This window comes from Coniosporium apollinis (assembly GCF_000281105.1).
Source record: "Coniosporium apollinis CBS 100218 chromosome Unknown supercont1.8, whole genome shotgun sequence".
Classification (NCBI taxonomy): Eukaryota; Fungi; Ascomycota; class Dothideomycetes; genus Coniosporium; species Coniosporium apollinis.
Genome location: NW_006913270.1, coordinates 466,160 through 493,650, shown reverse-complemented (window position 1 = coordinate 493,650; position 27,491 = coordinate 466,160). Strand labels below are relative to the sequence as shown.

Here is a 27,491-nt window from a genome sequence, read left to right as displayed (position 1 = left end):
ACCTCGGGTTGCGCAATCTTCCATCGTGCCAACGGATGTCCATCGATCAATATTTTGGGTGAATGGAGCATCACTTCGTTGATTGATATCCTTCTACATCTGCAGGCGATGCTCCGACAGGAAGAACTGCAGATTTACCTTCTTCATTATTGTCCTTACCTGCTGCATCTAATTCATCCACGATCTGCATGCAGACTGTGCAAGGCATTCCAGTAGAACATCTCGGCGGGGCCGTGAGGTAAACCCCTAGTGCTGCACGCCGCGTTAGAAACACGTAGAACAATCCTGTTCATTTGAGAGGAGCACCGCTCTAATAGCTGGGGACCATCTTGATGTGAGCGAACTGGCTTTGCGACTCCTAAACATTTGAGGTACACGACATCCGCTCATAGGTTTATGAGGAGTACGGAACGAAGCGAGCTTATGCCACGAGCTGATTGCTAGCGGTGCGGCCTCCGCTGCCTTCAAAAGGTTTAATGACTAGCAACGCCAGACGGATCCAACGCAGTGATGTTACACAGAATCTATTACACCGCTGAGCCTGGACTCTTCTAGGCAAGCCCGCTCCGCACCTAGTTGCAAAGGAATCTCCCACCGGCTTTGCGGGCGCGAAAATCGACAGATTCGCCGCAAGACGAATGCAATGACTGCTTTGATAAGGAAAGAGCAAAAGACTGGGCGAAGAAGAAGACAGGAACATGCAACGCGAGGATTACATCGAAAGCCAAAGTGAAGATAGGTACGGTATCAATCATACGGCCTTCCGGATAGGCCGAACCAGCATTGCGGCCGGGGTAGATGCGGTCTGCCCGACCGGTGCAGTCGAGCCGGGTTTCCAGAAGGATACTATAGTCGGATGAGTTTATGTTTCATGCTACTCTCTAATCTACACCTAACTCTGTGCAAGGGCCGCCGGGGGATAGCTTTGCTCTCTGACAGCGTTTCGAGCATCCCGTGCATGGTTGAGGTTTCTTAGTCAATGTTCTGACGGTATTGGTGTCCGTTTTGCTACATGGGTCCAGCAGTGGAAGGGAGTTGGGTTTGCGGGACACCTGTCGAGCACGTGCGGTGCACATCAGCATGCATTTGATTCGTGTGGAGAACGGATCGGACCAACTTCGGCCATTGACCGGAGCCTGCAATGCCTGCAATGCCTGCAATCCCTGAATCCCTGCTTTTGTCAGTTTACTTACCTGCCTTGTATCTGCCTGCCTCTCCTGAACCCCCCGTCATAACTTACCAGAATGCCTTGTTAACGACTGCGCGCACCCGGGTGCCGTTGCTAAGGCCACTCCAGCAAGCACTGCGCACTCTTCTCTTCAGCCATGAAGTTTGCCAAGCAAGTCTCTCCCGCCTACCAAGCTTCTAGCAGCGCAGGACTAACGTAGTGCATCAGAGAGCTTGAACAGGAGCTTGTGCCCGAATGGAGGGCCAAGTATCTTGACTACAGGGTGTGTTGACCGAGTCGCACACTTCCGCGTTCCCCCGGCTGACTTTCTCGTCTCCAGCAAGGGAAGAAGAAAATCAAAGCAATCTCTCGCGCGCTGCGCAACATCAATCAGACACCTCGAACACCCCGGCGCAAGGGCCCGAATGCCTTCTTACCTACGACTTCCGATACCGCACCGAAATACTCCTTCATCAACCGCTCCCAATTTGGCCGTGGCAGCGGTGGCGGAAATGTAGCCGCGGCGCAAAGTTTGAGGAGTGTTGCGGATTGGAGCGGCAGTGTTGGGGCTAGAGGGCGCGAGGGTGCTCAGTCAACACCGTCCCGACGCGTGGTACCTATACCTAGGAGCTCAGAGGAACAGCCTCTGAGGTCTGAAGAGCGGCAGCACTTGACGAGATACGGAAGCATCATAGGCACTCCGCCGAGCGCGGATCGCCAGGACTATGCTCGAGCAGGCAAGCCTCCTGTATTGGAGCTTCCAGATCCCGCCATGGATCCTGAGCACGCCGACTCCGAGGGCTCAACGCGGTCAAGGAACCCGCTGTCTCGCAAGAAGCGTACCAGAACTGACGTTGAGGCCAATGGGAGTGTGCCCGAGGCGGGACGAGGAAAGTCGCATTCACCGTTTCGATCCAAATTGCCGGCCAAGTACCGCAGTATCTTTCAGCCTAGACGAGTAAACTCGCTGCCGGGAACCGAAGGCTCGCGACCACTTATGAAAAGGATGCTATCGCTCGGCGGCGGCGGGCCGCCAGCATCTCCGCGAGATACAGATGTGCCTTTGGAGGCCTACAAGGAGGTCGATTTCCGTCAAGCTGAATTCTTCAGCTTTCTTGACAAGGAGCTAGACAAAGTCGAGACTTTCTACAAGGAGAAGGAAGACGAGGCCACAGATCGCTTGAATGTTCTTAGAGAGCAACTTCACATCATGCGGGACCGCAGACTCGAAGAACTTATTGCCAGTCAAACGGCCAAGATGAAGGCCAAGCAGAGAAGAAAAAGCGACGCTAAAGGTGGAAACGACGGTGCGAACGGCAGTCTATTGCCGGCTATGGATGTCTTCTCTGCGGATGAACGACCCAAGTCAAATGGACACATTATGAGTAGCTCTTGGCTGGACCCTCTGGACAGCGCGCTCAAGGCTGCACAGTCCGGCAAATTTGGGAAGAGCACAAAGGCGATGCAAGAGCTTGGAACCCCTACTTCAATACAGCCAAGAAATCCCGACAACGCCCGCGATTACTCCCGCCGACCAGCTTCTCCAGACGTCCCCTACCGCACGGCCAGACGTAAACTTAAGGTCGCGTTGCAAGAGTACTACCGTGGCCTCGAGCTGCTCAAATCGTATGCATTACTTAACCAAACCGCCTTTCGCAAGATCAACAAGAAGTATGACAAGGCAGTCAATGCTAAGCCGTCGTTGCGGTACATGGTAGAAAAAGTCTCTCATACCGACTTTGTCCAAAGCGAGGTAATAGATGGCCACATCCGGACAGTCGAGGATCTGTACGCAAGATACTTCGAGAGGGGCAACCGCAAGGTTGCTGTTGGCAAGCTGAAGGCGCCCAATGCGAGAGCTGGAGACTACACAGGTAGCGCGTTCCGCAACGGACTCTTCGCGGCTGCGGGTACCGTGCTGGGCATTCAAGGTGTTGTCTACGGCGCAGACCTGCTGTTCAACCCTGACCGGATCTTGTCGACCAAAACCACCTTCCTCTTCCAGGTAAACTCCGGCCAATCTTCTCAAAATCTCATGGCTGACCGTCCGAACAGCTTTATGGTGGCTACTTCTTGATGCTATTCCTCGTCCTGCTTTTCTGTCTGGTGTGCAAATTGTTTGCTGTTGCTAAGATCAATTATGTCTTCGTGTTCGAATTCGATACCCGCCACCACATGGACTGGAGGCAGCTGTCAGAGGTGAGTACGGGATGGCTGTAATGTTTCCAACAACTGCTAATTTTGCTCAGATTCCCTGCTTCTTGCTTTTTCTTGAGGGGCTCATTGTATATCTCAATTTTGGCCGGTTCGGCAGCGATGCCATGTTCCTGTATTACCCTATCGTCCTGATAGTTGTCACTGGGATTATCCTCTTCCTACCCGCGCCGATTCTATATCCGAGGAGTCGGAGCTGGTTTGCGTATGCCAACGTAAGCCGTCACCTCCTCCTTCAAATGCGTTACTAACAGCATCAAGTGGCGCCTCTTCTTTTCCGGTCTCTATCCGGTCGAGTTCCGTGACTTCTTCCTCGGAGACATGTACTGTTCTGAAATCTATGCCATGGGGGTAAGTGTTCCGAGCCAAGTCGAGTACGCGATCTGACCAAAAGATACAGAATATCCCGATGTTCTTTTGCCTCTACGTAAACAAGTGGCAGAACCCTGGACAATGCAACTCTAACCATTCACGGCTCATGGGTTTCTTCTCGACCTTGCCGGGCATATGGCGTGCTCTTCAGTGCCTCAGACGATACCGCGACACCAGAGACGTCTTTCCTCATCTGGTCAATTGCGGAAAATACACCATGACTATCTTGTATTACATGTGTAAAAGCCTATGGCAGATTGACAGGGGAAAGCATCATGAGGTTCTCTTCATCTTTTTTGCTACTGCCAACGCAATCTACTGCAGTAAGTCCGTCGACCGATTTGTCTTTACGGAACTGACATTGGCAGGTATCTGGGATGTTGTTATGGATTTTAGTAAGCAACGGTGGTTCCTTGTGTCACCAGCTCTTCGCTGACTTTCTAGGCTTGGGCGACCCTTACTGCAGATACCCTCTCCTCCGCAAGACTCTTGGCTACAAGCAAGTGTGGATATACTATGTCGCACTAGTATTAGATCCCATCCTACGCTTCAACTGGATATTATTCGCCATCTATAAGAACGACATTCAGCATACTGCTCTGCTCAGCTTCATCTTGGCATTTACAGAGGTGCTGCGTCGAGGCATGTGGAGCGTACTTCGAGTTGAGGTGAGTCTAGCACGCGTGTTGACTTTGAAAGGCTTGCCAACTAACGTTCTCCCAGAACGAGCACTGCACAAAGTAAGGGCCCTCCCAGTACGCAATCATCGTCGAAATGCTTACAATCACAGCGTCCGCCGTTTCCGCGCATCCCGCGACGTCCCCCTCCCCTACGAGGTCCCGACACCCACAGGAAGCCCTACCCAGCCCACACAAGACGAGCAGCAACGCCTTCGCCCGCACACGTTCCCACCGTTGGTGCGCGTTACCACTCCTGCACACGCTACCGGCGTCGACCTGGAGGCAACGCCTGGAACCCAAGCCAACTTGTCGCAACGCTCGCATCGCAGCGAACCTAGCCCAGGCCCCATGACTAGAGGCATATCTCGCATCGGTACGCTGCTGCAAGAGGCTCATGCGCAGGACTTTGAGCGGAAGCGGAGACCGGAGGTCGGCCTGAAGCACCAGCGTGGGTTCGAGAGTAGTGACGAGGAGGATAGCGAGAAGGAGCTGGGTGGGATTGAAGATGAGATGGGGGAGCCGAATGACGGGCGAGAAGAGGAAGAGGGTAGGAATGAGGAGGCGGATGAGGAACGGGAGGCGGAGGCGGAGCGGGAGATCCAGGAAGAGAGTACGAGAGGGCGGGATGAGGAGCAGGTGGAGACTGCACAGAATCTGATTGCTGATGCGGGACATAGAGTGACTGCTAGTCCGGAGCGGATGTAGAAATGTAGATAGATAAATGTGTTTACGAGGCCGAAGATGCCAGATTGCCTTTACATCGTCATACCTTGTTGCATTTATCTATCTAGGGCCTCTCTCAAGGCAGTACTATATACTTCTGCAAACGCTCCGGTATTGAATTCAACAGCCTCTTCTCCTGCAGCCACTTCCTACTAAACAGCCTATCCGCATACCTATACGCGCCATCACACAGAATGGTGACGACCGTGTGGCCCTTACCCAGCTTCTCCGCAACCTCCTTGGCCGCCACCACATTCAGACAGCTGCTTGCACCTAGGTAAAGCCCCTCTTCATCCAGACACCTATACACCATCTCGATCGTCTTCTCATCCGCAATATGCAATGCCCCATCCACCATCTCTATATCCGGCTTCAGGTTATCCGTAATCCGCCCTTGTCCAATCCCCTCGGTGATGCTGCTCCCAGTCCGCTCCTTCAACTGCCCCCCAGACGTGATGTACGAGTGCAGCACGCTCCCCGGCGGATCCGCGAGGTAGCATTTCACCTTGCCCCCGCTCTTCTCCTTCAGATACCTCGTCACACCCGCCAGCGTGCCCCCCGTCCCCGTCGCGCACGTAAACGCATCCAGCTTCCCGCCCGTCTGCGCCCAGATCTCCGGCCCCGTCGTCTCGATGTGCGCCTGCCTATTCGCCGTGTTGTCGAACTGGTCCGTCCAGACCGCGTTCTCAGTCCTCTCCGCGTGCCTCTTCGCCTGATGGTTATAGTTCTCGGGATTCTCGAACGGGACCGCGGGAACGGGGTAGACTTCCGCGCCCAGCAGCCTCAGCAGGTCGATTTTCCCCTGCGATTGGGTGTTTGGCATGTAGATGACGAGGTTGTAGCCCTTGGAGCGGCAGACGTGCGCGAGGCCTATCCCGGTGTTGCCGGCCGTGCCTTCGATCACGGTCCCGCCGGCACGCAGCTTCCCGGAGCGCTCGGCGGCTTCGACGACGTAGAGGGCCGCCCGGTCTTTTACGCTGCCGCCGGGGTTCTGGAACTCGGCTTTGCCGAGCACTTCGCAGCCGGTTTCCTCGGAGAGGCGCTTCATGCGGATGAGGGGGGTTTTGCCGATTGCTGGGGGGATATTAGCGGTGTGTGGCAGTATTGGGGATACAGGTCTAGGTGATTTTATGTCTGTTGCCGTGCGAGTGAATAGGTAGCTAAGGGGAGGACGTATACCCTACCGTCAATGAAGCCGCGCTCGGCGATGCGCTGCGCTTTGGATATTTCGATGCCGTGCGCGTGGGCAGATTCCCATTGAGCAACTCCCTCGGCGGCCCGCCATGCTGTCGCAGCCAGCCGCCTTACTGCACTCGGTCGAAACATTATGTGGTGGGAGTTGATTGAGGTGAATGAGTTTGCGCCGGAGATGCCGCGGTCATTATTTTTCGGGAGATGCGAAATTACGCAATGGCGGGACCGGAGACAAGGTCAGCCACAGCTGTCAAGCCACCCTGTCCGAGTTCCTAGGCCACCCCGTAGACAAGTTCTACAAAGCACATCCAACTGCGCTACCTACATAGGTACTGTATGCGGCGGAGCGAGCGTCGATAGAGGGACATGTTCCTGTGGATCCTCAACTGACACTGGTAATCATTCCATGCGGCAGAGGGCGGTATCATGATCCGAAAGGCTACTCTTGTAAGCCGTACAGATGCGACGCTCCCCAGAACTCGAGACCCTGGAATTATGCCCTGGAAGATCCGCTACCCATACGGGTATCTATTCGGGTGCATCCATGAGTTTATTCCCTATACGTAGAAGCAGATGGGCGACGGGCTTTGATTAGCCGCACCCTGGACGGCGCTCCGCGCTGTTTTCCCGGTTTCTCCCCGCATCTACCTAGCTAATTCTCCGTTTTCTCCGCAACACCGCACTGTCTCATCCCACATCCAGTTCCCGAGTACTCAATGGCGGATCCCACCAGCTCGGATGTGCTCCGCTCTCCTGGATGCCGGGTCACCCGAAAGCTCGCTCGGCAAGCGTGCGATTCTTGCCGTGTGCGGAAGTCTAAGTGCGAAAGCCGCCCGTCGGAGTCTCCAACCGGTCAAGCGCGGCAGTGCCAAAGATGTGAGAGTTCGGGGCTGCAATGTACTTTTCTAATGCCTTTGGGAGTCCGTGGTCCCCGAAGAAAGTAGGACTAGCTCAGACCTTGAGGACCTTACAAGTCGGCTAACCGTGGAACGGACTCAGGGACAGGTCAGCCACTGGTACGGGGACTTCTTCATCTGTAGTGACTTCGCCTCCTCGGGATTCTCTCGCAGGGTCGGGATATGCACAAAGTTTTACTGCTTCCCCAGACTCGGCCATCACCCATATCGGTGCTGCGCCTGTCAGGGATCAACAACTGCTTTATAGCGACAGGATCACATCACCCGTCACGACGCAGCGATGGTCGACCTCACCTCAGTCTCTCAGCTACCAACCGGCCCCAGCGACTCCACTCACTCTGCAGTATCCTACAGATGGTCTATGTGCGCGGTCGCTGTTACATCGCATGTTGAGGGACTACCTCGAATTTCTTTACCCGCTGATACCAGTTGTCCATCGGCCCTCCTTTCGTCAAGATATCTCGCGAAACAGGGACATTCATGATAATGACTTCTTGATCCTGGTCGTTTCCCTTTGTGCCTTGACGGTTGGGGTTATGAGCAGAAAGTTCAAAGAGTATCGGTCTCTCGAGAATCCAGTACAATTCCATACCCGGACAGAAATGATCAACGCCTGCTACGACTTATGCCTGCGATTACGAGGCCCTGACTACTTTGATAAAGTGAATTTCCAGAAGTGGGCAGCGTCTTATTCGATGGCCATTGCATTCTTCCAGGTCGGCCAGCATAATCGGGCGCGCATGGTCGAGGTAGAATCCATGCAGCTCGCACGTCTTCTGAACTTGCATCAAATCTCTGAATACGATGGGCTCAATCTTATCGAAACCCAGCTCCGCAAGAAAGCATTCTGGCTCATGTGGTATGGCTATGTGTAAGTATTCCTCCTATCAATGCGAGCCGATTTCGGGCTGAATTCCGGTAGACACTCCCAGCTGCAGAACCTCAGGAAGGAGCGGCTCAACTACTTGGATGCCACAATTCTGAGTACCATAAACCTCGAGGACCTCATGCCTTTCGAAGTTGACGATGAGATGATCCTCGAGGATGCAGTCATTCCCCAGCCTACGGATGCCCTATCTCTTACTACGGGGTTCATCGTCCATTCGCGTGTATTCTGGGCTGCTCTTACTTCCCCTTCGCCTCGGGACTCTTCTGTTCCAAGAAGAGATCCCTGTATGTGCGTGAGGTCCGCGGAGCCAAAGCTTCAGATTGAATATCTCAGGGACCGCCTTCATGACCTGAAGTACATCATTGATGGAATGCCTCCGCAGCTTCGCCAGTGGGCGGCAGAAGATAACTGGGACACGCTAAACGGCTCAAGTTTGGAGCATCAACGCATCATCAAAGCACAGTTCGAGTCAATGCGAGCCAACATCCATGTCACACATTTGTGGCTTCAGAGCATCATCCTTGATCAATTAGACGCTCTCATGACGAGCGAACCGAGCATCTCAACTCTGCCATCATCTCTGGCTGACCCAAAGGCGGTGTGGGCTGAGAGAGAAGACATTGCTCGCCAGCTTCTCCATTTGCTGCACAGTATTCCAGAGATTCACCTGGAGCCCAACGGCCACCATCTTGTATGTTCCCTCCAATCTGGCTTGACTAAAGAGATACGCTAACAACCCGTAGACCTTTAAAGTCCGTGATGTTGCCGTCGCGCTTCTCAATTGCCCTCCAGAACTGCCCGTGGAGGCATCAAGAAGAGCATCGGAATATCTCCGCGAATTCACAAACAAGCTGTCGCGTTTAGACGGCAGTGAGATAGTAAACACACTGAGTTTACAGAGTTGGGTTGATACCGACCGTAGAGGGATAACATCTGGTTGAGTCGGCGTGGAGTTCCCCACGTGATTTCCGTCACCTGCCCTCTTTTCATTGTGGCATTCAACTATGAGCGAGCAAAGATCGGAGACATGAGGAGGGGACGTTGTGCGACGAGTTACGATTTTAAGTCTGATGAACAATGCTTAGATTGAGCACGGATATCTCCCGCTTTACAGCCCTGACCAGTAGACGGTCTTATGTAATTCCAAGGATGACTCAAGAAAATCACCCGCGCTACTTGTTCCTACCAAGATATTGTATGTTCCTGCATGACTACACCATCTGCTGCTATACTCATCCCAAAAGCTCGTCGAGCGGATTATATCAAGCTTCACCTCGACCACACTTTCGCTTCCAGGCTGCAAATACACCTTCTTGAAACCCTTCAGCTCCTTTTTCGGGCGGTTAATGGGAGGCGAGACAGGCGCAATGTAGACCTGGATTACTTCTGCGCCCGCACGAGAGCCAGTGTTGGCGACTTTGGTGGAGACGACGAATTCCATTTCCGACAGGCTCTCAACCCCGATTCCGGACAGATGAAATTTTGTGTATGAGAGGCCATGTCCAAAAGGAAACAATGGTGGGATCTCGACCTTGTCGAAATAGCGGTATCCGACGTAGACATCTTCACCGTAGAGCACACGTCCGCCTTCGGAGCGGTAATTGAGGTATGCAGGGGTGTCTTGGAGGCGCCGTGGTATCGTAAGGGGGAGCTTCCCGCACTGTAATTGGGTCGTCAATGTAAGCTGCAGTCAGAAAGCATCATGAATGGAAGAGCTCTTACTGGGTTCACATCTCCATAGATCACATCTGCGATCCCGTGACCAGTCTCATTGCCTCCATACCAAGCGTGTACAACAGCATTCGCTTTGTCGATCCAGGGCATTGCCACAGGCGTGCCGCTCTGGATGACTACCACGGTGTTCGGGTTCGCTTCGAGGACCTTGGAGATGAGTTCATCGCTGTGAGGTGGTAGATCCATTGCTTCACGGTCCTGTCCCTCTGTTTCCCACTCCCCACTCAGGCCTGCGAACAACACAACCTGATCCACATTGCTGGCCAGTTCTGCTGCTTCCTCCATGGCTTCCGGAGGTGATAATCGCTTGCAGCCACTGATTCTGAATCCTCCGTGACCGAAATCGACGACGCCAGGGGCCTTGAGCTTGCTCGTCTTTGCGGATCCCCACTGCACGAGGATCCTGTATCGTCTTCCTGCTTTCAGATCTTTTGTTCCAACTTCTTCGAGCGTGCCGGCGCCTAGAAAACTGGGACCAGATCTTTGATTTTCCACGTTGCTGACAAGAAGTTCGCCGTCAACGTATAACTTTGCCGTGCCTTGCACACAAAGACCGAAGTCGTAGATGCCGCTCTCCTCCGGGGTGAAGATACCCTCAGCATCGGCGTACCATATCGGTTGTAGCGATGGATGGCTGTAGTCAAGGAAAAAGACCATTGAGTCTGACAGTAGTCGCTCCTCGAGAAGGTGTCTTTCGAACGCCTTAGGGGGTTCGTTGTAGATCTTAAGCGTGAAGCCTCGCTTGCCATCGACGGTCCGAAGCAGTTGCCCGAGTTGCGGTAATGATTGATGTCCGTACGCGCCCTGAGCGAATTCGACTTCGGAAGTGGCTGAAGCCTTGATTCCCTCAAATGGTGTGACTGCGCGATAGGGATTGAGCGATGCGCTTCCTCCTCCACAGATAGTCGCTACCTTTGAATTCGGACCTATGACGGCAACACGCTTATCCTTACTGAGTGGTAAAACACCGTTCTGATTTTTGAGGAGGACAATGGAGTCCGCGGCCACTTGTCGTAGAAGTTGCCGGTCCTGCTCGCGGTCTAGAATATGCTCCGGAGCGTTCTCTGGAACACCAGATCTAGTAGCATAATCCACCAGTCTCAAGACATTCCTTACTCGGTCATTGAGCTGTGAGGTCTTGACCTTATTGGCAACAACGGCATGGCTGAGGGCCGGCCCTCGCCACCGTGATGGCCCCGGCATTTCGAGATCCAAGCCGGCTTGGATGGCGCCTGTAGTACTATAGGTACCAAACCTGCCAAATCGAGAGTCAGCCATTGGGGGCTTTTGAGGACAGGCGTAAGGGACGTACCAATCACTCATTACAAGACCCTCCCACTTCCACTCATCTCGGAGGATATCTTGTAGCAGATTCCGGCTTTCCGCCGCATGCGTACCGTTGACTTTGTTGTACGCCGTCATGATTGCGCCGGGCTTTGACATCTTTACTGCAACCATAAAGGGGAAGAGATATATCTCCCGCAAAGCTCTTTCGGTTACTACCGCGTTTACTGCCATTCGTTGGGATTCCATATCATTGCACACAAAATGCTTCAGCGTTGCAACGATATTCTTTTCTTTCAGTCCCTTGCAGTAATAACCGGCAAGGATGCCAGCCAAGAAGGGATCCTCGGAGTACGACTCGAATCCACGGCCGCCGAGAGGTGATCGCTGGATATTGATGGTCGGTCCAAGGAGTACGTGGGCCCCCTTGGCTTTCGCTTCTTCGCCCAGGAGGTGCCCAATCTTAAGCGTTAATTCCGTGTCAAACGTAGCCCCAATCGCGGTACCGCAAGGCAAGCAAGCTGCAGGCACGCCACCAAAGAACTTGGTTCCTCGGACTCCATTTGGACCATCGGAGAGGCGTATGGAAGGTATACCAAGCCGCGGAATATCGACTGTGTGCCAGAAATCCTTTCCTGATGAGTATCAATGTGAGTAAGCTATCCTTACCCCATGAGACGACGTGGAGAGACGTATTCGTACCTGCAGTAAGAGCTACTTTCTCCTCGAGCGTAAGCTCCTCAATGAGGCTCTCGACGTCAAAAGACTTTATGCTACCCATTTTTGATAGAGGTGAAGGATCGGTTCTGATCCACAAGCCCACCCAAGGGGAGGCTGTGGAGATATATCCTTCGAAGGTTACCCGCCATGGCTGTCTACAATAGCTGCCTGATCCTCTAATACCGAACCAAATTCTCGTAGAGTAGCATTCGCATTAGGTGGTCCAGAGCCGGGGAACGCTCGGCCACATCTCCGTCGCTCCCCGCTGCTGATCCACAGAGACGCTAAGTAATTCTCCGCCGCCAACACCCCTATGGATCCTCGTTTCTCCGCATCATTTCTCCGCACAATTTCTCATCTCATCTTGTGGCAAAACTCCGCTTTCCAATTCTCCGCGTAGCAACTCACTTTGCCTCTTCTGACGGCTTTGCTCCGATTCTCCGCCCGGTCGTCTATGCTTCATCACCTTTCAGCTCACTCTTTCTCTCTCATGGTCGTTCTCGGCCATCACGGCTATTGATGCGGCGCTGCAGCGCGAGCATCGGCAACTTCTCCGGCGCAGATTCCTGTACGACCGGTCTTGACTCGCTCAAAGCCCTGTCATGGAGAGATTGTGGCTTCCCCATGGAGGCGCTGCCCTCTATGTTGGTAAACTACATATAAGACCTCTCCATCTGCTTTGTCGAACCCATATCCTCAGCACTCTCGTCGTCTTGTCTTGTCGATTAACATCCTTTCTGATACACATCTCCACCCCCTCGAGCAAGCTTCTCATCTTTATATCATCGTCATGGCAGACATCCCCGTGGCACGGGTTGAGGCCCCTGTCACCCTCAAGGCCTACTTCCTCTGCGCCTTCGCCGCGTTCGGCGGTATCCTCTTTGGCTACGACTCCGGCTATATCAGCGGTGTGCTGGGGATGGACTACTTCAAATACCAGTTTGGTGGCCCCGTCCCAGCCGATTTCGACCACACATCCTATTACGACGGTGAAACATACTACATGTATCAGACGTGGCAGAAATCCCTCATCACCGCGATTCTATCAGCCGGCACGTTCCTTGGCGCGGTCGTCGCTGGCGGATTCGCAGACTGGCTCGGCCGCCGCACAACCATCATCATGGGTTGCGCGATCTTTTTGGCTGGTGTTATCCTGCAAACCGCTTCGACGACAGTCCCTCTCCTTATCGTTGGCCGCTTCGTCGCCGGTATAGGGGTTGGCTTTGTGTCAGCCATCATCATCTTGCACATGTCAGAAATCGCTCCAAAAGCCGTCCGTGGAATGATTGTTGCGGGATACTCATTTGCTGTAACGGTCGGATTGCTTCTTGCATCCTGTGTCACCTACGCGACCAAGGATCGGATGGACACTGGATCCTATCGGATTCCAATTGCTATCCAGGCTGTATACGCTCTCATCCTGGGTGTCGGCCTCTTTCTCCTTCCGGAATCACCACGGTGGTATGTTAAGAAAGGACGGCTCGAGAAGGCGCAAGCTGCTCTGTGCAGAATTCGTGGCCAGCCTCAGGAGTCGGAATACATTCGAGCTGAACTGGACGAGCTTATTGCCAACTACGAGCATGAAATCGCGTCTATGCAGGGCGGCTGGATGGATTGCTTCAAGGGCGGCTGGAAGCCAAACAGCAACTTACGTCGGGTCGTTATCGGAATCTCAATGCAGATGTTCCAGCAGTGGAGTAAGTCTCCCTGGCGATTTATTAGACGGTCATTATACTGATGGCTTATAGCTGGTGTCAACTTTATCTTCTACTACGGTACCACCTTCTTCCAACAAGCCGGCGTTCCTCAGACACCGTTCATCATCGGCATTATCACGACGGTCGTAAACGTTGGATCCACACCTCTCTCTTTCTGGACAATTGAACGTTTCGGGCGCAGGCCGCTCCTGATTTTCGGGGCTCTCGGCATGCTGTAAGCCACCCACAGAATATCCACCGTACTGTTTGATCTCTCGCTAATCGATTGCTAGGACTTGCGAATTCATCATCGCGATTGTCGGTACAGCAGCCCCTAACTCCGGGGCCGCCGGATACGTCCTAGTAGTCTTCGTCTGCATCTACATATCCTTCTTCGCATCCACGTGGGGACCAGCAGCTTGGGTTATAATCGGAGAGATCTATCCGCTGCCAATTCGCGCCAAAGGCGTTGCGCTTTCGACCGCCTCGAACTGGCTGTGGAACTTCATTATTGGCTACATCACGCCGTACATGGTCGATCCGAGCGCCGGTAATCTTGGAGCAAAGGTCTTCTTTGTCTGGGGCTCGACTTGTGCCGCCTGCCTCCTCTTTGCGTACTTCTTCGTCCCGGAGACAAAGGGACTATCCCTCGAGCAGGTCGACCAGATGATGGCTGAATGTTCACCAAGGCAGAGCGCCAAGTGGGTCCCGCATACAACATTTGCCACAGAGAAGAGGAGAGCATCAGAGGCTGGTGTCGTTATGTATAAGGAGATGGAAGTGTGATTACAGCACAGTCGATCAGAGGTGGGAGGGATTTTTTCAGTGTAGACAGTGTTCGAAATCGCTCGACCGTCGGACGGGCGAGGGTCTAGTAGTCCGACCCGCTCGACACGCCGTTTCAACGATATAGACGGTTAGGTGACCTAGTAACCGGTTATAGTAGCTAGCTAGCCGTTTATAGTTTAAATCTATAGTGATATCCAAAAAGCTTATAGTCTTAGTAGGTGTTAAACCTTATTTGCTTATTTATCTGAACGCGTAGGCTCTATCCACATCAATTTGACCGCTAGTAAAGCAGTATTTAACTTTATAAGCGTCTACCGACCAACTACCACGTCCTTTATTAAGACCACCCCTCCCTAACCTTACCACCCTATACTAAGATCCTGACAACCACGGTTTAGCAGCCTTATATGGTTAGCGGCTCGTCTAGAGCATCACGACGATTACCGGCTACTAGCTGCACGACTCCACACGAACGCCGTTTCAACGAGTTATGCGCGACCGATTTCGAACACTGAGTGTAGACTCCACGCTGGTGATAAGATAGGCACATTGCGGCAGATCAGAGTTCTTCAATGACCGCAGACTGTTGGGAGGTCCCTTGCGATGGCTCTTGCATTAGATATAGTCACATGTTTGGCCTACGGTGACATCTTAACCCGGTGCTAGCTATTGCAGACTGTAACTGAAGCGGAATGTGGCACGTTACCCATCAGAAACTCCATGTCTTTATCAACAGAGGAAAAGTCTATATACATGCGGCCCTAATGCAAGCGTACATAACAATTACCTCTCATTTACCGCATCTGTAACTCCGTGCCTGCAGAACTCAAATGCCAGCTGATCAGACTGCAGCGGGCCATCGCGACCGCACGCCATCACAAAGCTTCAACCAGCACAACGCCCTCGCTCCTCGTCTCGAAAAGCTTAGAGACATTCTTCGCTCATCTCCTCGCTTTCGAAGGCCTCTTCAGCTCACGCCCTCCCGCAGCATCCTCTTCTGGCGCCGTCACCACCCCAGACGCGAACAACACAGTCTTCGACGTTGGTACCAAGTGAATAATCACTTGCTCTGAATCAAGCCTGTGCTGAATGTAGGTCTCCGTGAGGAACGCCATCAACCTTTCTACATCCGCGATCGTACTCATTGCACCCAGACTCACCCTGACCACCCCTGTCAACTTCCCCTGCATTATCTGAGTCGGCCGGCTACACCGGTGTCCCGCTGTGTAGGCCGCTTTCATCTCCCAAGGTTGCCAGCCTAGGTAGGTGGCGAAGCCGCCTGGGTTGCAGAGCCCGCCGCTGCGCACGTAGATGCCGTGTCTGTCCGCACCCTTCTCAACATCAGAATAGCCGACGGGTGTGCCGTCGGCGCGGAGCACATTAAAGGCGATGGTGGCGCCTTGGGTCTTTGGATCGCCGTAGACGGCGGAGTCGTCTTTGTAGATCTGAATTGCCGGTTGGCCATTGGGGTGTGCAAGGGCGGAGAGGCCGTCGAAGAGTAGCTTGCTGAGATAAGCTGTGTAGGCCGATATCCGGGCCATTGAACCATACAGTCGCTGATGGACAGACATGGCGTGGTCCAGCGCAAAAATAGAATGGAAGGGGAGTGTGCCATCCTCAAGCTGGTCGTGGAGAGAGTAGTCTTTCTTGGCATGCCAGGTATCGTTGAGAGAGACTACCATGTCGACAGTACCTCCTCCAAAGTACCTTCTTTGTTGGAGCATGTGGCCTGCCCGCTTGCGGACGATTAGTGCGCCTACATTAGGGAAACCAAAGATTTTGTAGAAGCTGATAGTGATGAAGTCAGGGGCTTCAGATTCGACACTTAGGTCGAGCGGCGCGGTTGTGGCTAACGCTGCGGCATCTAAAAGGGAAAACGTAGTTTTACTACGCTTGGACTGCCGGATTCGATTCGGCCTAAGATCCATCAGCAGCTGTGTGTTTTTTGAAGCTTGAATTAAGGCACTTACCAAGTCAAAGGCAAACGGCGGCCCGTCATGTTCGACTGACCTGGGTACGCAAAGAGTCTTACTTGCCTCTTCTCGTCCACAGAAGACGTGTCGTCCTCCTCGTCAATCCACTCTTCCACCTCTGCATCACTATGGAAGCAACGATGCAAGCCCTCAGTGACCTCTCTGATTCCGACAAGACTGGTATGAGCATCGCGGTGGTATCCGTACCAGAATCCACGCGTTGCGTTGCGGATGGCGAAATCTCGGAAGGAGTCCATGACCAACTTGATGGCGGCCGTGGCATTTGCCGTGAAGACCAAGTCGAAATCCCGAGGGTCTGCGTTGAAGAAGCGCAGCGTCCGCTCTCGTATGGCATCCACTCGGGTACCACTTAGATGAGATGGGGAAGAATCTGAATGTGGATTTCCGTACAAAGTTGTGATCAGATCGTTTGAGAACTCTTGGATGAGGGACTTGGCATAGAGCTATGATGACTTAGTACAAGCAGAAGAACCGTCGCACCTGGGTGCAAGAATCACCGTCGCGCCGCCATGGTCGAGGTACACTTTATCTACATACGGTATTAGTGAAACATGAATTCATGTAGGAAGCCCATATAGACAATTACCCTTGAGCATGGGATATTCTTGATCTCTCAGACCCTCGACACTGCGATTATACGCCGCTGTTGGCCGTACTGGCTGCTGCAACTTCGACATATTCCAATGCTGGTGCACTTATGGTGAATGTGAGAGCCAAAATGATGCCGGTCGTATCGTTCAAACGAAGTACCGGAACGATGAGTTATAAGTGCCACTCAGGAGTCAGTGAATACCCATTCGTAGACATATAGTCAGCTATTTCGGCCCTCAAGCGCAATGAGATACGAACAGAGAAGTACGGAACCGCCGAGCGGGCGGTGTCGGCTCACTCATGGTAGATGGGCATATTCCCTCATTGGCTTGCTCGTGGATGTAAAACCGCTCACCACAGCCCACGGCGGAGGATGCTTCTCTACTGCTTTCGGCTGAGAGCCTTGCATCGTTTGGCTTCCTGTAATAAGAAGGCTCTTGCTATCGTGTACGCCGATGTGCAGAGTCTAGGCAGCCGCCGGGGTGACGCTATTATTCGCCCACGTGGACGCAGGAGCTGGCTGCAAAGTTGGAAGACACTTATGTGGAAGGACTTGGATCAACACGAGAATTGGCTGTGCCGCATCGTCTCATACAAACTTGCGGCAGAATTCCGGTGACGACTACTTCGCCCGAGCCTTAGGCGCCGAACCTTGCCGTGACTGTAACGTTACCTACATAGTGCGACCTCTCTCTCAGCCCTTCCCGGCAGCGCCGATCTGCTGGCGCCCGCGAACCCAGGGGTTGTTCCACCCATGCAGCCAGCCCTTTCAGCTGTCCTTTGACCAGCCTTGTGCCGTTAGCTTTTAGTTCAGAAGCCAAAATGTCCCTGCTACGCTTACATGTACCCAGGTAGCTTACTCAGATTCACGAGCCTTTCAGCTGCAACCCTTTCCGCTATTAACCTCGTGAATTCCCACCATCTCGCCATCTGTGAAAATCTCTAGAGTTTAATATCTGTTTGCGAGTCCGCTTGAGTCTATTGGCTTCCTTAACGGCTCTACCCAAATCCGTATCTATCAACTTTCCTGAGCATCTGCAGATCGACCGTGTTAGATCAGTACCTCCACTTGCTGACCATGGACTACATCTCGGTGCCAGACGTCGAGAAAAGCGGAGGAGACTATGCTCACCTTACCAACACGACCATTCAAGGCTTTAGCTGGGAGGGTGTGTCTGTCACTATGGAGGATAGAGTCACGAAGCTGCCGAAGACAATTCTGTCTGACATTAGCGGTGGCTTGAAAGCTGGCGAACTGCTCGCAATTATGGGTCCCAGTGGCTCTGGAAAGACGACTTTACTTGATGTTCTAGCTCACAGAGGGACGACCGGAAAGGCTACAGTCAAGAAGTCATTATATGTCAATGGCAGCCAAACATCGCTAGGGGATTTCCGGCGCATAAGCTCCTACGTAGAACAGGAGGACGCGCTTACAGGCTCGTTGACAGTGAAGGAGACGCTTTACTTCGCCGCCAAATTATCGCTTCCTAGGTGAGTAATATTAGTAGCCCTGCCGTGATACACACCGAGCTGACACTTATCACAGTACCGTAAGCAAGATAGAGCGTACGCAAAGGATCGAGGCCCTTCTAGCAGCATTTGGACTCCAAAGTCAGGCGAATACCTTGATCGGCACGCCCATCCGCAAAGGTATCAGTGGCGGCCAGAAGAGGAGAGTGAGTGTGGCCAGCCAGCTCATAACCAGTCCGAAGATACTTTTCTTGGACGAGCCTACAAGCGGGCTGGATTCGGCGGCAAGCTTCGAGGTCATCTCCTTTGTAAGGAGCATTGCGAAGCAACATGGGGTATAGTCTTCTCGGAAACACGGGCGACAGATCAAAACTGATCAGTTTCTAGATCCTGATCATCGCCAGCATACATCAGCCATCCACATCCACCTTCGCTCTCTTCGACAAGCTACTTCTTCTCTCGAGCGGCAGGATTGCATACAATGGCACTATCGCGGACGTCCAACCATACTTTGACTCGCTGGGATATAGCATGCCTCTATACATGAACCCGGCTGAGTACGTTATTGACTTGGTGAACATTGACTTTGCGCGAGACACAGAGAGGGCCCACCTGCAGCTGGAGAAGATACAGTCATCATGGAGTAAATCGCCAAACGCCACAACAATTGTACATGAAATCGGCGGGGAGACGGCTCCCCGGGAAACTACCCCTACGGTTGTTGCTGAGGAATATGGCTCCGCTAACAAGCTCCTGCTCCCGTTTACACTCATCCACCGCTCTTTCATCAAGAGCTACAGGGATGTCGTAGCGTATGGCATCCGTGTAGCAATGTACATGGGCCTCGCGATTATGATGGGAACAGTGTGGCTCCGTCTTGATACGGATCAAAAGAACATCCAGTCGTTCATAAATGCAATTGTAAGGCTTGTCACATTTATATGATACGCCCAATGCTTACAGAGATACAACAGTTCTTCGGAGGAGCCTTCATGTCTTTCATGGCGGTAAGTCACGGCCAGCATTGGTACAAGCGCCACTAATCGAAGGTCAGGTCGCGTACATTCCGTCATTCCTAGAAGACCGGTCTTTGTATGTCAAGGAACGAGCGAACGGCCTCTACGGACCTACGGCATTCATGATAGCGAACTTCATCATCGGCCTCCCATATCTGTGTAAGTCCTTCGGCTTCTCCCGGTTAAACAGCTGTCTAACATTGCTTTAGTCATCATCTCCCTCCTTTTCTCCTCGATAACCTACTTCCTCTCCAACTTCCGGCCGACCGCCACCGCTTTCTTTACTTGGGTCATGTACCTGTTCCTCGACCTAATCGCCGCCGAATCCCTTGTGATACTGATTTCAAGCCTCGCTCCCATCTTTGTCGTGGCCCTTGCCGCAACTGCGTTTGCCAACGGGCTTTGGATGAGCGTTATGGGGTTCATGGTCGAGCCAAAAACCCTCAATGTGTTCTACAGATACGTGTTCCATTACATCGACTATCAGGCCTATGTCTTCCAGGGCATGATGGTGAATGAGTTTGCGGAGAGGACGTATGACTGCGGCAAAGATTGCCAGTGCATGTATGTGAGCGACTTGGCCGACCAGTGTAAAGTTGATGGGAAGGCGGTGTTGGCAGTGTATGGGTACAGGCAGGATAGGAATGGCTTATGGGTGGGCATATTGCTGGCGATTGTGCTAGGGTACCGGCTTCTCGGATGGCTGGTACTGCATCTTCGCCGGACCTAGCTCTTAGTTCTCACAATGCAGTCTGATCTGGACCACTACGTTCAGTTCGGACAGGCCTACCACCCGCAACCCCAAATGATGGCATCGATATCTGAAGTATCTTTCACCCCTATTTCACATCCCCTCCGCAGGCAAGGTGGCATACCTCGCCATGACCTCCAAATTGATCTCCTTGTCCATCGCCACTCCCTTCTCTACCATCTCCCCTAATATCCTAAAGTAGTTGATGTAAAACGCAGGCGTGAACGTGCAGAGGAACTTCGCCTCTTCGTCAAACGGATTTGAGAAGGTGTGCGGCGCTCTAAAAGACATGAGGATGGATCCATTTAAAAGTTCAGGATACAGGATCAGCAAAACTCGGCCTACCGTGTTGGCACCGTAACAAAATCGCCAACTTTTGCGTCGATAGTCTTGCCCTCTGGCGCATGGAAGCGCACAGACCCTTTTGTAACCATGAATGTTTCGTCGTGCATCTCGTGCCAATGGGCTGGAGGACCTCCGATCTGAGGCGGAAGAGTAAATTCTGCAGAGCCAATACGGTTGTCTGGTGCCATAGGCGTCAAATGGCTTCTCTATGCGCAATGACTCGCTCGGGATGTTTTGTATGGGGGGTTGTCTTTACCTGTGTGGCTGCCATCCTCCATGACACGGATGGTGATCTGACCGAGAGAGAACATCTCCCCTGATGTGGCAGATACGAAGTTGATGGGAACTTTGGGCATAGCCATAAGCTTTGCGGCGGCTGCTGGGCCGTCGTCGTCCATGGTGTTCAAATAGACGCTTGAGAGATGATGAAGTAAAGGGTACTACGGCTGCTTAATATGTGTCTGCGAAAAGCAAAGATAGCACAATGGGAGTCATTGTGGTGGGAACTGGAAATATAAATGCTCTTCGCGTCGGGTTGGAGGACTTGTCACGAGCATCACCTGGCAGATGCTTACCAAGACTTATTCAGCGCTGAACCCGGCTCGATTGACTCCTCGCGTCGCGTATCCGGATTGCCCGAGCACCGGGTGGCCGATATAGGGGCCGACACACCGAAGAAGCTTTCGTAGCTAGCGGCGCCGTCATGTAAGCCAACGACCGGTTAAGATTTAGATCTTTCCTGGCGGGAGACCTCGTGTACCTCGCGTGGGGCTCACGTGGGCTCCATTCGATCGGCCGGTTGCGGAGCGGCCCGTTCGGCTATAGAGCACAGACCCGCAACCTAATTTTTGGTTCGACCACTTCAGGCCTGACACCTTCAGCGAAGGAGCAGCAAAGCCACTGAAACCGCTGTCACGGTGTTAAGATTGATGTGCTTACTAGTTGATTGACAAGGACGCTTAGATGCCGCGCCCAGCTCAGAGGCGAGATCCTGAGCGGAACCGTCTCCACCAATAGCCGAAAAGGCAGAACAGGGCTGCCGCCAAACGGGCCGCCGAGGAACCCGTTGACGCTACCGCTCAGGGCACTGCAAGTACCGGTCCTACTGTTACACCATTGAACCGAAACCCGTAACTATGGAGAGCAACCAATTCGACCTCTCGCTCGGCCTGAATGGTACCCACGTCGTTGTCACCGGAGGCGCCGGTTTGATCGGGAGTGTTGTGGTGAAAGCGTTCATCGCAGCGGGATCATCGGTCTCCTCCCTTGACATCAGGCACGACAAAGTGACACGAGTCTCGGAGCAGCTGCTAGAAATCGAGGCCGACATCTCGTCCACCGAATCAATGCAGAGAGCTTGGGCAGACGCGGAACATAGTTTTGGGCCCGTCATATGTTGCGTTGCGCTCGCGTCCCTCGACCTAAGCGTGCTGCAGCACCACGACAGCGCCGCAGACATGTCGCTAGAGCAGTTTAAGCGGACTATGGATGTCAATGTGGGCGGGACTTTCCTGGCTGCAAAGCTGTGGCTCCAGGGGTTGAGGGAACAGCGAGCTACTCGGGGCAGGGCTGAAGAAGATAGGAAGAAGAACCGGCCGCATGAGGAGAACCCCTGGAGGAACGTGGGGTTAATTATGGTGGGGAGTGAGAGTGGCTGGTTCGGCGAGAGGTCGAATGCCGATTATGCGGCGTCGAAGAGCGCGGTCCAGGTTGGGTTGTTGCAGAGCTTGAAGTCTGATGTGCCCAGGGTCTGGCCGGGTGCGAGGTACGGTTCTCCGTGCATCCATCACATCTTACCCGGATGAATAACCGCGATCATACGCTCGTATGATGGAGTAACTCACAAGCAACTCCTAGGGTAAACGCGATTGCGCCAGGTCCTGTGGATACAGCACGGTTCAAAGAGGAGTGCAAGCAGGATCCCAACCAGTACTATCTCGATGCGCAAGCCACTGTAAGTTGATCACCCTCAGTCTTCATTTCGTACTGGCGCTAACACGCATAGACCGCGCTGTGTAAACCGGTCCCTGTCGAGGCAGTTGCAAGAAGCATCGTCTTCCTGGCGAGCGAGAAATGGTCTGGCAATGTCCATGGCCAGGTTCTTAATGTCGACTCAGGGAAGCAAGGCAAACTCATGTGGTCACGAGACGAATGTTCTGCTTGAATCAACAGGTACGACTTCTGTGTCGCATTTTCAGTCCTGGGAGAGATTGCTCTACTAGACGGAATGGTTAGTCCTCCGCTTCAGATTACGGAGATCTGGAATAACAGGCCCGGTGAAACGCTTTGAGCGTTGTCTAGTGTACGTACCAGCAGCTTCGAGTTCTGTATTGTTTCCAGTGGCGCTAACATAAGACCGAGTGGGTCTTTCATCCCTATGATGTACAAGTGTTTCGCGCCACGTCCTTCAGAATCTACACTGCCCAAAACAACAAACAGCCGGCTATTCAAACGCCCCTTACCCATCCAACCCTTACACGCTAACACCCCTAAACGGACTTTTATGTTTTACAATCCAATTGATCTACAGCCCCACATCACTACACACACAACCACTCCGCAAAAACGCACCACCGCGCGCTCCGATCCGCAAGCACGAGTCCCCTCCAAGTCCCCCTCTCCCCAATCTTAACCACAGTCTCCCACGTGCCTCCCACATCCTCCCCGATCACCGCACTCGCTCCGCCATAAACCTGCTCGTTCCGCTTGACGAGCCTAATGATCTTCCCCGACGGACTCTGGACGGCTAGTTTCGCCGGCTTGTGCGGAGCTGATGAGGAAACAGATGAAGCGTTCGACGGATTGCTAGGATCCGACCCCACGGACCCCGCCGCAGAGACAGACGCCATACTCATTGCGGACGCCGGTCTGGCTGCAAACGTTGGCATGGGGCTTCTTCTTCCTGAGGCATCGGAGTAGCTGATGGATGTGTCGCCTGTGCGGGACGAAGCGGAGGTAGGGGACAGCGAGGACGGGTGCTGCCGCACGGCGAAGACGAAGGTGTTGTTGATGGCGAGGCGGTAGCACTGGGGTTGCGCGACGTAGAGGTCGTGGCGCTGGGCGTGGGGGGTTGGGTGGCGGATTAGAAAGTCGTAGGGGGGGTTGGAGCCGGTGTGAGAGAGGGGAAGGGAGAGGGCGAGGGGGTGGGGGTTTTGTTTTATGGAGTGCTGGTGGCGGTCCCGTTAGCAAATAGATCCGAAAAGGTCAATGGAGGGGGACAGGGATGGCATACCCTGAGTCCGCACTTCCCGGCATAAACCTTCAGCGTCCCCTGTCCCTCATCCCCCGGCAACAGCGCCTTAATCGTATACCGCTTCCTCCCCACAACCCAATCCGGCTGCGCCAACGCCGACTTCTTCACCATTTCCCCGCTCTCAAAGAAGTCGCCATCCGCGTCCCTCGCAAACACCCTCACCTCGACTTCCGCCACGCACTCCATGTCCTCCGGCACCTCGAGGAAAACATGCGCCTGCTCCAAGCCGTCCATGTGCAGCATACTGGTATCGAACTCGTCGATCCTCATATTGTTCCGGAAGTATGGCGGACAGGCCACCGGTAGCGCCATGAGGATATCGTGGCTCAGCGTCGGCACTACATGCTGCTGTTCCGGCAGCAGCGGAACATGCGTGTAGCAGATCTCCATCGGGCGAGCGAGGAACCACCAGCTTTCAGCAACGCTGCTGCCAGCGCTGCTATACGCGCTCCGTTTCGGATTCGTCGGGCTGGCCAAAGCACAGTCCATGATGCGCCACTCGCCGTCCACGATGACAGCGTTCCAGTAGTGGTTCGGCCGCGCCACCATCTCGATATCGAGCATCTCGTCCGGCGATTTGAGCAGGCCGTGCACGACTTCGCAGTGGATGCCAACCGCAGCGCACATTTCCATGACAAGCACGGCAATCTCCTTAGCACAGCCGCGTCGGGATTGGATGACGCGGCGGGTGTCGATTTCGCCTTCGAAGTCTTCCTCGCAGGAGACGCGCTCGGCGACCCAGGTGAAGATTGCGCGGAGCCGCTGGACGTCGCTTCTGTAGGGGCGGCAGACATAGCCCTGTGCCAGACTCGCTGGGGTGGTCATGGGCGGGATGCTGTTCACGAACCGCGCGGTCTTGTCTACCAGCGCGAGATTGCACGATGTGAAGTCTGTTGGGTCGGCGATAGGCAGGCCGTCGAGTCCTTCGTCTCCCTCGGCTGTTTCGTAGAGGAGATCAACGGGGTTCAGGACGGGGACATCGAGCATCTGGCAGCGCTCGGCCCGCTCGATGCGCTCGTTGCGGCTGATGGAGTTTGAGCGGTTGACATCCCGTCTCACCTGGACCCAGTCGTTGCCGCCACCGAGACCCATATCTCTTGCCGCAGAACCTGGTGCAGCAGAGTCCAGTCTGGGTGCAGCAGTCCCTCCCGCGATAGCTGTCACGCCGTTGGGAAGTATCGAGGATGTCGAATTCTTGTGGTACGAGGTGGGGCGGCTGACTTGGCCAGTTGCAATGGTGCTCCTGGCGCTCGCAGCCCCCGTTTTGGCAGACTCGATCATCTTTTTAAAAAAGCCGGACTTCTTTGGCTTCAGGACCGCGAAGCCGCCTAATCCATCTCCCGTGCTTGGTCCACTCGGTTGGGGTTGCCAGTTGCTCATCGATGTGTCTGGCCTCGACTGGTTGGAGTCATGGCTGGAGTGGTATGTCACACCTGTGAAGGGTGTTTCGGGTCTGTTTTCTCCACCAGCGAAGCCCAACTTGCTGCCCGCTGCGTCTCGGGTGTTACCCATCACGCTCTGCGGTCTATCGCGGATGCTGCCGAGACCCCATTTCCTGCGTGCCAGGCTGCCTGCGCTCGTAGCGCTGATAGCACCAGCTGAATAACCGCTCATAAGGCTGTGATCCGTCATTTGTGTCGTATTCGTGCTCGTACTCTGTGCTGTTTTGGTCGTAAAGGTGCGGTCCAGCATCTGGCGGCCGAGGTCGTATGCCGATTTTCGATTTTTCAACGACTTGCGAGAGTTGGTCCGGCCAGCTATTTCGGAGGCGTTCTCCAGCGAAGATTGTGGGCGTGGTTGGTAAGACTCATGCTTGGGTGGAGGAGCCGGAGGCTCGCCAGAAGATTGAGACGATCCGGTCTGTGGGCGAGATTGGCCTTCCTGTTGCATTTTTCGCAGCCGACTCTCCATGCGCTGAACATAGTTGTGTATCTGTGGCGGTCCATCGTGCTGTGTTTGGTAGCCGGAATCTGTGTTGTAGACGTCATCCTCGGTCTCCTCCTCTTGTGCTCCGATGCCCAAAGACGTCCGCGGACGCATCTTCTTCTCCTTTGTGTAAACTTGTTCAAATGCTTCTGGCGACCAAACACTTTGCGGCTGACGCGGCGGTTCTGGCGTAGGACTCCTCGCCGCGGTCATGTCTTCGAGAGAGGACATCACATCGTTCATCGCATTTGTCAGCGGCGACGGAGTATAGTTCTTGCCACCAGATGGCGGCGGCTCAGGCGTATGGTACCGCCCAATGTAATCCTGCTGCGAGTCATAGCGTGTTGGTGACGGCGCTCTGCTCTGGCTATACAGAACACGATGGGCCGGCGGAGGTGGTGGGGGAGGTGATGCTTCAGGTAGTTCATATGGATTTGGTGACGGGTTACGAAGCAACTGGCGCCAATCGGCAGAAGGCGCTGGAGATACGGCGCGTACGTGGTCATGATACTGTGACGGCGGGGCCGGAGACGGAGCTCTCGATCTTTGAGCAGAGCTTTGAATGACTGGCGGTGCAGGAGATGCGGCACGGTAATATGAATAGTCTTTCGGGGGCGGAGCGGGAGAAGGTGCGCGGTACGGGATATAGCTTGACGTTGACGGAGCAGGCGAAGGTACACGGCTCGGCGGCGCTGGCGATACAGCGCGCGCTTGCGAGAAACCATTCGCTTGTGGCCGTGGAGAAGGCGTGTGGTTGCCATCCGCTGACCTTTTTCTTGAGCCGCGTGAGCGAGGAACAGGTGCGGGAAGTGCACTTGGGGTATCCGGTGGCTTCTGTATTTCAGGCGTAGGGCGTTTCATTGACGCATACGGCTTGTGCTTTGACACGCTTCCATGCGGGGAGGCCGCTGGAGAAGTTCCATTGGCGCTCTTCGCAGTGGCGGTAGGATTAGGTGAGCCAGCGGCGTAGTATGCCTGGAATGGCTTGCGGAACATGCTCGTGGACTTCTGAGGAGTCGGCTTCGCGGCAACTGAATTTGGTGTTGATCCCCTGGATATGCTGCCGCCTCCTCCGGATTGTAGTGGTAACGGACTGGCATTGCGACTAGGCTGGAAGTTCTCGTCGAGAAGCTTTACGAAGTTTGAAGGGAACAGTCCGACCATGCGTTTGTCGCGCCTTAACCGGCCCATCCACCACGATCCGTCGCCAGCATTGAGACATTCTATAAGGTCGCCTTCGATGAAGCCAAGATCGCGCTTTGTCTGCGAAGATTGTCATGTCAGCGATGCTTCCTTCTGCCATGAGAGTGTGAGATATAGTGCTGAAGTACCTCTCCTCCCCACGAGTAGACGGCTTGACACCAGCAGGGGAACCGAGTAGGCAGCGCCGGAGCTGAAGCAGGCATTTCTCACGCCCGAGCCGTTGGTAAAACGAGTGTATCTGGTTGCGTATAGCTTCGAGAGTAGCAAAGCTCGAACGAGTGTTGGTGGTTCGGGGCTGTTTACGGGTCTTCGGTACAGTTGTGTAATTTGGCGTAACAGCATGCGACGTGCACTAACGAATGGACTTTTGCTGGAAGCTACTTGGAAACGATACAGCATGTGAGTTTGTATTGGAGAAGAAAAGAGCGAAAGCGCGTCGGCCCCAATTGATGGTGCAGGTCGAGCTGGGTGTTTTTCTTGATCTTGCCGCAGGTGGTCGCTTGGGAAACGAGCCGCCTCTTTTCAGCCTCAACGTCATCCAAAATCGGACACCTGAAACCA

At 53.9% G+C, this 27,491-nt stretch overlaps 10 protein-coding genes across 10 annotated transcripts; 5 read left to right on the top strand and 5 right to left on the bottom strand.

The window, feature by feature from the left end:
- Positions 1-1,150: 1,150 nt before the first annotated feature.
- W97_02308 (uncharacterized protein) lies at positions 1,151-5,139 on the top strand (the record flags this gene model as incomplete). The annotated part of the gene is made up of 11 exons (XM_007780208.1): positions 1,151-1,179; positions 1,397-1,451; positions 1,509-3,173; positions 3,224-3,367; positions 3,418-3,597; positions 3,644-3,733; positions 3,783-4,077; positions 4,123-4,149; positions 4,199-4,422; positions 4,478-4,494; positions 4,545-5,139. The coding sequence occupies 11 exons, from the start codon at positions 1,151-1,153 to the stop codon at positions 5,137-5,139; spliced, it is 3,321 nt and encodes a 1,106-aa protein (XP_007778398.1).
- A 94-nt stretch (positions 5,140-5,233) lies between these two features.
- W97_02307 (cysteine synthase) lies at positions 5,234-6,483 on the bottom strand (the record flags this gene model as incomplete). The annotated part of the gene is made up of 2 exons (XM_007780207.1): positions 5,234-6,231; positions 6,342-6,483. 2 exons carry the CDS (start codon positions 6,481-6,483, stop codon positions 5,234-5,236), a joined length of 1,140 nt encoding a protein of 379 aa, XP_007778397.1.
- Positions 6,484-7,870: 1,387 nt separating this feature from the next.
- Positions 7,871-9,098, top strand: W97_02306 (uncharacterized protein; the record flags this gene model as incomplete). The annotated part of the gene is made up of 3 exons (XM_007780206.1): positions 7,871-8,139; positions 8,191-8,848; positions 8,901-9,098. 3 exons carry the CDS (start codon positions 7,871-7,873, stop codon positions 9,096-9,098), a joined length of 1,125 nt encoding a protein of 374 aa, XP_007778396.1.
- A 167-nt stretch (positions 9,099-9,265) lies between these two features.
- Positions 9,266-11,956, bottom strand: W97_02305 (beta-glucosidase; the record flags this gene model as incomplete). Its single annotated transcript, XM_007780205.1, has 4 exons — positions 9,266-9,817; positions 9,880-11,146; positions 11,204-11,810; positions 11,878-11,956. 4 exons carry the CDS (start codon positions 11,954-11,956, stop codon positions 9,266-9,268), a joined length of 2,505 nt encoding a protein of 834 aa, XP_007778395.1.
- A 729-nt stretch (positions 11,957-12,685) lies between these two features.
- W97_02304 (uncharacterized protein) lies at positions 12,686-14,378 on the top strand (the record flags this gene model as incomplete). Its single annotated transcript, XM_007780204.1, has 3 exons — positions 12,686-13,592; positions 13,644-13,827; positions 13,886-14,378. 3 exons carry the CDS (start codon positions 12,686-12,688, stop codon positions 14,376-14,378), a joined length of 1,584 nt encoding a protein of 527 aa, XP_007778394.1.
- Positions 14,379-15,322: 944 nt separating this feature from the next.
- Positions 15,323-17,052, bottom strand: W97_02303 (uncharacterized protein; the record flags this gene model as incomplete). The annotated part of the gene is made up of 4 exons (XM_007780203.1): positions 15,323-16,298; positions 16,352-16,818; positions 16,873-16,904; positions 16,962-17,052. 4 exons carry the CDS (start codon positions 17,050-17,052, stop codon positions 15,323-15,325), a joined length of 1,566 nt encoding a protein of 521 aa, XP_007778393.1.
- A 992-nt stretch (positions 17,053-18,044) lies between these two features.
- W97_02302 (uncharacterized protein) lies at positions 18,045-20,182 on the top strand (the record flags this gene model as incomplete). The annotated part of the gene is made up of 6 exons (XM_007780202.1): positions 18,045-18,457; positions 18,513-18,771; positions 18,824-19,357; positions 19,411-19,443; positions 19,491-19,611; positions 19,662-20,182. The coding sequence occupies 6 exons, from the start codon at positions 18,045-18,047 to the stop codon at positions 20,180-20,182; spliced, it is 1,881 nt and encodes a 626-aa protein (XP_007778392.1).
- Positions 20,183-20,296: 114 nt separating this feature from the next.
- W97_02301 (uncharacterized protein) lies at positions 20,297-20,910 on the bottom strand (the record flags this gene model as incomplete). The annotated part of the gene is made up of 3 exons (XM_007780201.1): positions 20,297-20,483; positions 20,549-20,726; positions 20,805-20,910. The coding sequence occupies 3 exons, from the start codon at positions 20,908-20,910 to the stop codon at positions 20,297-20,299; spliced, it is 471 nt and encodes a 156-aa protein (XP_007778391.1).
- Positions 20,911-21,684: 774 nt separating this feature from the next.
- W97_02300 (uncharacterized protein) lies at positions 21,685-22,712 on the top strand (the record flags this gene model as incomplete). The annotated part of the gene is made up of 3 exons (XM_007780200.1): positions 21,685-22,313; positions 22,406-22,502; positions 22,554-22,712. 3 exons carry the CDS (start codon positions 21,685-21,687, stop codon positions 22,710-22,712), a joined length of 885 nt encoding a protein of 294 aa, XP_007778390.1.
- Positions 22,713-23,088: 376 nt separating this feature from the next.
- W97_02299 (uncharacterized protein) lies at positions 23,089-27,133 on the bottom strand (the record flags this gene model as incomplete). The annotated part of the gene is made up of 3 exons (XM_007780199.1): positions 23,089-23,715; positions 23,781-26,990; positions 27,059-27,133. The coding sequence occupies 3 exons, from the start codon at positions 27,131-27,133 to the stop codon at positions 23,089-23,091; spliced, it is 3,912 nt and encodes a 1,303-aa protein (XP_007778389.1).
- Positions 27,134-27,491: the final 358 nt, after the last annotated feature.